Source organism: Arachis hypogaea, chromosome 12 (assembly GCF_003086295.3).
Source record: "Arachis hypogaea cultivar Tifrunner chromosome 12, arahy.Tifrunner.gnm2.J5K5, whole genome shotgun sequence".
NCBI classification, from domain to species: Eukaryota; Viridiplantae; Streptophyta; class Magnoliopsida; order Fabales; family Fabaceae; genus Arachis; species Arachis hypogaea.
In genome coordinates this window covers 99,431,804-99,439,066 of record NC_092047.1, presented here as the reverse complement: position 1 = coordinate 99,439,066, position 7,263 = coordinate 99,431,804, and the positions used below count along the sequence as shown (strand labels likewise).

Below are 7,263 nucleotides of genomic sequence, written 5' to 3'. Positions count from 1 at the left end.
AAGAAAGAATATGTTTACTTGGTTTTTGAATCTTAGACCGAATTCGATAACGACATGAAATCAGTTGGAAACTGCTTTTCATGCTCAATTTTATCGAGGGGAGTTGAATGTAGCAGTTACTGATCTAGTTGCTTTGAAACGAGCAGATGGAGAAACCATTGATGATTATATGATACGTTTTAAAAATGCTATAAGTAGATGTTACGTGTCATTACCTGAGAGTGAAGTGGTGAAAATAGCAGTTATGGGGTTAGGATTCTATATGCGTTAAAAATTGCTTAATGTGCATATACCTGACTTAGCCTATTTAGCTGAAAGGGTTCGTCAGGTCGAACTTATGAAAAAAGAAAAGGAAAAATATAAGAATGAACAAAAGTTAAGGAGTAAACCTTTTACTTGAAAGGAAAAGGTTGCTTATGTAGCCATGGATTCCTCGGGAGAGGAGTTCGATTTCGAAGCAGAGGTTGATTTGGATGAACTTAAGAAAGGTCCTCCATATGTCTGTTCTCTACTTAAAAAGCTCCCTAGTAATGAAAAGTCGAATGATTCAAAGCTAAAAAGTGGAAAGAAGTATAGTTTTGAAATCTCAAAATCTGATCAGATTTTCGATGTGTTGCTTAAAGATAAACAATTAATTCTACCTGAGGGTATAACTTTACTTTCAGCAAAAGATTTAAAAGGAAAACCTTATTATAAATGTCACCAAGCAACCAGTCATTCGACTAATAGCTGTGTTTGTTTCAGGGATTTGATTCAGGAGGCCATTATGGAAAGACGTTTGAAGTTTGATGATGGGAAAAAAGAGATGAAAGTAGATGCTGATCCTTTCGATGTGGAAGTTGGTTTTGTTGAACCATATTTTGGAGTAAATATGGTTAGGATTCGATGTGGCTCTAGGTGATTTCGAATCACAAGTCTGATCAGTATATCCTCGAGCAGGGGATGGTTTGTTAGATTTCTTGGTGCAGCAAAAGATCAAAGATCAGGACGTATCTCTGTGTCCCCGATGTAATGCTGTATTTGACGCTGAGGCTGCAGCGATCTTTGAGAAAGAGAGGATGAAAAAGGAGTTGGCTCATAGAGAAGAGCAGGCTCGTTAGAGGCAACCAATTTGGCGAGTAGAGGGGCAAAGTTCTAAGGCTCCTCAGCAGAATGCTATCGCACCAATAAGCCGCTCTCAGGCTATAGGTGTCCAGTGGATTCGGAATAGTCAAGAATTCCAGAATCGAGATGCTCAATATCGGCAGAATCCACAATGGGGACATCGAGGGCATCCTCGAAACCAGTATCCCTATCAACGTGGTCGGGCCAGAGGATACCCGAGGGGAAGAGGAAGAAGGAGTCTACCTCAAAGTAAGAAGCCTCAGTCTGACAAAAGCAAGGGGGCAATGTCTTCGGTGCACTCCCGAATAGTCTTTCCCTCTGATGGGGAAACATGCCCAAAGGGTATTCCTTCTCTTGCGAAGTTGGATAAAGGCAAGGAATAGCTCATACTCTAGGCGCAGACAAAGATAAGGATGCCGATTTGGCGGAAGAGTATTTTGAGGAAGAAGATGATGAGATGGTTGGAACTATTTCAATTATTCTGACCGAATACTTGGGTGAGTATGAAGGCGACCCTGAAGAAGATTATGACATGGATGCTGAAGAAGCTTTTTCTTTCATCCGATATGAAGATGAACTAGGGTATTTTCTGAGGCTTTCTGAAAAACAAAAATCTCATCTTCGCCCTCTTTATATTACTTCTACTTTAAGTGGAATTAAAGTAAATAGAGTTTTAATTGATGGTGGAGCAGCAATAAGTCTCTTGCCAGAGAGGATGCTGATGAAAGTTGGTAAGCATTCTGATGATTTGGTTCCCACCAACATTGCTGTGACAGACTTTAGTGGTACTTCTACTCCCGCGAAAGGTCTGGTTACTTTGGGGGTGAAAGTGAGATCTTCTGAGCAAAATATTGTTTTTGTGGTGGTGCCATCGAGGGCAAGTTATAATGCTTTATTGGGCCGAGACTGGATTCACGGTGTTGGAGCTGTACCATCTACTGTGCATCAGAGTGTCCTCCTTTGGACAAAAGATGGAAAACTTGAAATTGTCAAGGCTGATTTGAATTTGTATGTCGAACAGCTACATGTCGATTTTAGGGTATATAGTCCGAAATTGAAGCCTTTAAATGTTGACAGGGTGTTGAATTCTTATAACAGTGAAGGCTGCTATTTGTCTTCAGAAGGCTTGACGGTGAAGCTGCGTTATCCACACCTTGATATGCCCCCAACTGGTTGGGATTGTTTATCTTAGGATGGATTCGAGACGGTATTCGATGGAACATGCTCAAGACGTCTCGAATTACCTGGTAATTTTAAATAATTATATAAGTAATTTCCCTTCAGTAGAGAATAAAGTTGATTTTTCTGATGAAGTTGAATCATTTAGGAATGTAATGTCTTCTTTTAGTAGTAAAAATTTGATGTCTTCAAACGAATTTAGTCATGGTTTAAGTTTTTCTTCATTATGTAATGCAAATGATATTATTAGTCGAACTGTTGATATAATAGTAGAAGTCCATTGTATTGAAACTGAAGCTGTTATTAATCTAGCAAATGATCAAGTTCATTTCATTCATAATGAATCTGTTGATTTCTCTTTCGATTGCATCTATGATTTAGAACCTTTGGATTTTGAAAAATATTCAGTAAAAGATGAGGATCACTTTGACGGGGATTGAATCTCAAGATCCCTTAGAAGAAATTAATTTGGGATCTGTTGATGATGTTCGAATTACTTATATCTGTAAGAATCTTGCGGATTCTTTTCAAACTGAACTTTTCCATCTTTTACATGAATTTAAAGATTGTTTTGCTTGGGATTATCATGAGATGCCTGGTCTCGATCGTTCTCTCGTAGAGCATTGATTAGAATTGAAACTAAATGCTCGACCTGTGAAGTAAACTCCCCGACGTTTTGCTCCAGAAATCAATCCAAATATTAAAGAAGAAATTGAACTGTTGATCAAAGCAAAATTTATTCGAACCGCATGTTATGTAAAATGGGTTTCGAATATTGTTCCCGTAATGAAGAAAAATGGAAAATTAAGGGTGTGCATAGACTTTAGGGATTTGAAGAATGCCACCCCGAAGGATAAGTATTTCATGCCAATAGCAGACATGTTGATCGATTCTGCAGCGAAAAATAAAATTTTAAGTTTTATGGACGGTTACTCAGGTTATAATCAAATCTTCATTGCAGAAGATGATGTGTCCAAAACGGCTTTCTGTTGTCCTAGGGCATTAGGCACTTATAAGTGGGTGGTTATGCCTTTCGGTTTGAAAAATGCTGGTGTAACTTACCAGCGAGCAATGAATGCCATATTCCATGAGTATATTAGGAGATTTATGGAAGTGTATATCGATGAGGTTATGGTTAAATCGATTTCGGTGAATCAACACATTGATCATTTTAAGAGAAGCGTTTGTCACTATGCGGAAGAAAGGATTAAAAATGAATCCTTTGAAATGTGCCTTTGGTGTGTCAGCCGAGAACTTCATAGGTTTTGTTGTTCATAAAAAAGGGATTGCAATTGATAAAAGTAAGGCTGATGCAATATTAGCATTGTCTTCGCCTAAGTAAAAAAAAGAAGTGCAATCGTTCTTGGAAAAAGTGAATTATCTTCGAAAGTTTATTTCGAATCTCTCTGATCGAACTCGAGTGTTTGCACCTTTAGTAAAACTAAAGAAAGATTCACAGTTTGAATGGACACATGAGCATCGACAGGCATTTGAATCGATAAAGGTATATTTATCTAAGGCTCCAATAATGGCAAGTGTTCGTCCACATGAGCCTTTAAAACTGTACATTGCAGCATCTACAAACACAATTGGGTGTATGTTAGCCCAAGATGATGAGGATGGACATGAACGGGCAATTTATTACCTTAGTCGCATTTTGACTGATATTGAAACAAGGTATTCCCCAATAGAGAGATTGTGTCTATCCCTATATTATGCGTGCATGAAATTAAAATGTTACATGGTAGCTAAATCGATGAAAGTTGTGGCGCAAACTGATCTTGTCAAACATATATTGAGTTTTCCAATGTTACGAGATCGTTTGGGGAAATGGATGCTAGCTTTAACAGAATTCGATTTACAGTATGTCCCAGCAAAAGCTGTGAAAGGTCAGGTCATTGTAGATTTTTTAGTTGATAATTCGAATAATCTGAATGACCAGGGAAAAAATGTACTCGACATTAAAGTCAATTATTGGAAGTTGTATTTTGATGGATTGAAGCACAAGGATGGTGCAGGGGTAGGAATTCTCATTATCTCACCAGAAGGAATTCCATCAGAGTTCCTGTTCGAGCTAAAATATCCTTGCTCGAATAATATGGCGGTATGAAGCTTTAATTTTGGGCCTTGAAATCTTGATCGGAAAAGGGGCTTTGGAAGTCCAAATCCTAGGGGATTCTCAGTTAGTCCTGAAACAGTTATCGAAGGAGTTCAAATGTAATAATGAGAAGTTGCAAAAATATCTGGCAACGGCTTGGGAGTTGTTAACTTCTTTTCGAAAAGTTTTCCTGGTTCATATCCCGAGGATCCAGAATGAGATCGCCAATGAGTTAGTCCAAATTACTTCAAAATACAGAGTTGGCCCAGAAACATTAAGAAACATAGCCAATATCCATCAAATTTTGGTGGCTGCAGATGAAAGGGAAGTTTTGTGTGTAGGCGAATGGGCATATGATGATTGGAGGAAGCCTATTGCTAAGTATTTAAAGAATCCTAGCATACCAGTCGATAGAAAGATAAAATTGCGAGCAATGAATTTTGTCTTGATGGCTGATGAGTTGTATAAGAAAGGAATTGACAGGAGTGTTTCGAGATGTCTAAGTCAAGAGGATAAAGACATTGTTCTAGGGAAAGTCCATAAAGGCGTATGTGGTGCTCATCAGGCTGGGATAAAAATGAAATGGGTACTATATCGAAATCATGTCTATTGGCCCTCCATGATTAAAGATTTTATCGAATATGCAAAGGCATGTCAAGAATGTCAAAGGCATGGATCGATACAACAGATCCCAACTTCTGAATTGCATTCGATTATTAAGCCATGGCCATTTAGAGGTTGAACTTTGGATCTAATTAGATTGATTCATCCCCCTTCATCGAAATATCATAAATTTATTTTGGTAGCAATTGATTATTTTACAAAGTGGGTCGAAGCAGTTCCTTTAATAGAAGCTAGGCAAAATGAAATAATAGATTTTATTGAGGAACATATAATCCATCGATTTGGAATTTCTCAAACATTAAGTACTGATCAAGGGACTATGTTTACTGGTCAGCGAATCAATAATTTTGCAGCTTCAAGGAATATTAATATGGTTACTTCAACCCCTTATTATGCACAAGCCAATGGCCAAGTTGAGGCGGCAAATAAAATTTTGATTAGTTTGATCAAGAAACAAATTGGAAGTAGCCCCGAACTTGGCATGAAATATTGAGCCAAGTATTATGGGCTTATCGAAATTCACCAAGAGGATCAACAGGTATGTCGCCTTATAAATTAGTATATGGTCATGATGCAGTGCTACCATTGGAAATTAATCTTAATACTTTGAGGGCATCAAAACAAAATGATTTGCCAGTCGATGATTATTGGAATGCAATGTTTGATGAGTTGAATGAATTAGACTCAGAGCGAATATTAGCGCTCAAAAACATGATTAGGTAAAAAGAAAGTGTTGCTTGAAATTATAATCGTCGAATAAAAGAAAAATGCTTCAATATAGGTGAGTTGGTTTTGAAAGTTATTTTGCCAATGGAAAAGAAATCGAGAGTTCTTGGCAAATGGTCCCATACTTGGAAGGCCCTTTCCAAGTGATTGGATTATATTCTGGAAATGCATATCGAGTCAAGGATATTGAATTCGGAAATATAATCAATTCAATAAACGGAAAATATTTGAAGCAATATTATTGTTTGCTAAATTAGGATTAAAATGCATAATTCTGAAGATAAAGACAGTCATTACAAGTATTGAATTCTAAGGTGAAGAAATATAAGGTGCTATAAGCTTTGCTAAGTCTGAGCGTAACTTAATCCTTTCACTGTCCAAAAATGAAAGTGTTTCGGCTTGCTTGTATTCTTCATATTGGGCATTATCAAGTTGCTTCTCAAATTCTTCTTGCTTGGCCTCAATAGAATGGATTTCTTGCACGAGCTTTTGTTGTTCGTGTTGGACAATGGCTAGATGTATAGCTATATCAGCTTTCCTTTTCTGAATTTTGGCAAGTCTTTCAGTAATTTGAGCCAATTCTGCTTCAAGTTCTTTTTTTTCCTTATCATAATGAGCTTGAACAGAAAAGGCTTGAGAAATTCTTAAGTCAAATTCTTCACGGGAAGCTTTAATTGGCTGAAGAGTTGTGGTATAGCTTTCTGATTTAGTTCTGATCTTAGCCACTTCATCTTTAATCTCTTGTAGCCTTTCTTGGATAGTTACGCTTCTGTTGGCAACTTGTATGAATTGGTTGACTATGGCAGAGTGTGGGGACGAAACTTGAAGTTCAAGAGATGAACTCAAAATATCTGACAAAAGCTTGTTCATGGCTGTATTATTGGTCCATTCAGATGGAATACCAGATGTAGAAGGACCTATAAGTGTAGGGGTAGAAATGCATACTTTATCTTCCTGAATAGCTTGGTTCAGGATGGTGACCAAGGTAACCAGGTCAGTATTGGTGGATTCAGTAGACATACACAAATCCCCAGATCCTAGACCAGGAGAAGTTTGAAGTTCAGCATGTTTGGATGGACTAGAAGTTCTTTGTGGAGAAGTATTGGTTTTTGAAATTCGAGATGGTGAGTCCGAATCAGGGACAACAGTTTCAGTAACTCAAGAGGGAGATTCTGAATCAGGGGCCACCTGAAATCCAGTGGAGGTTTCAGCCTGGTTTGTTGGAGAAACATGTTCAATATTTAAAGTTTGTGTTGGAGAATGATGGGTATGCTCCTCTGTTAAATCAACCACTTGCGTCCCAGTTGAAATTGGAAAAGCTACCTTGAGAGGTTCAGCAGATACAGTGGCCTGAATTGATGACGGAGATGCTGGTTATCTTAAATCTTGTTGATATTGTTGAGGTGGTTGATCAGGTGCAAGAGATGAAGTGATTGATTGAGCAGCAGTAACAGGCTGAAATACAACATACATGAGTCGATATTTATGTTGATTGAATCGAAATATATTTGAAAACGATATAACGTTACCGG

At 37.7% G+C, this 7,263-nt stretch overlaps 1 protein-coding gene across 1 annotated transcript; it reads left to right on the top strand.

Annotated features, from left to right (window-relative positions):
* Nucleotides 1–3,811: 3,811 nt before the first annotated feature.
* LOC140176809 (uncharacterized) lies at nt 3,812–5,123 on the top strand. The gene is made up of 2 exons (XM_072208361.1): nt 3,812–4,387; nt 4,482–5,123. The coding sequence occupies exons 1-2, from the start codon at nt 3,812–3,814 to the stop codon at nt 5,121–5,123; spliced, it is 1,218 nt and encodes a 405-aa protein (XP_072064462.1).
* The last annotated feature ends 2,140 nt before the right edge of the window (nt 5,124–7,263 follow it).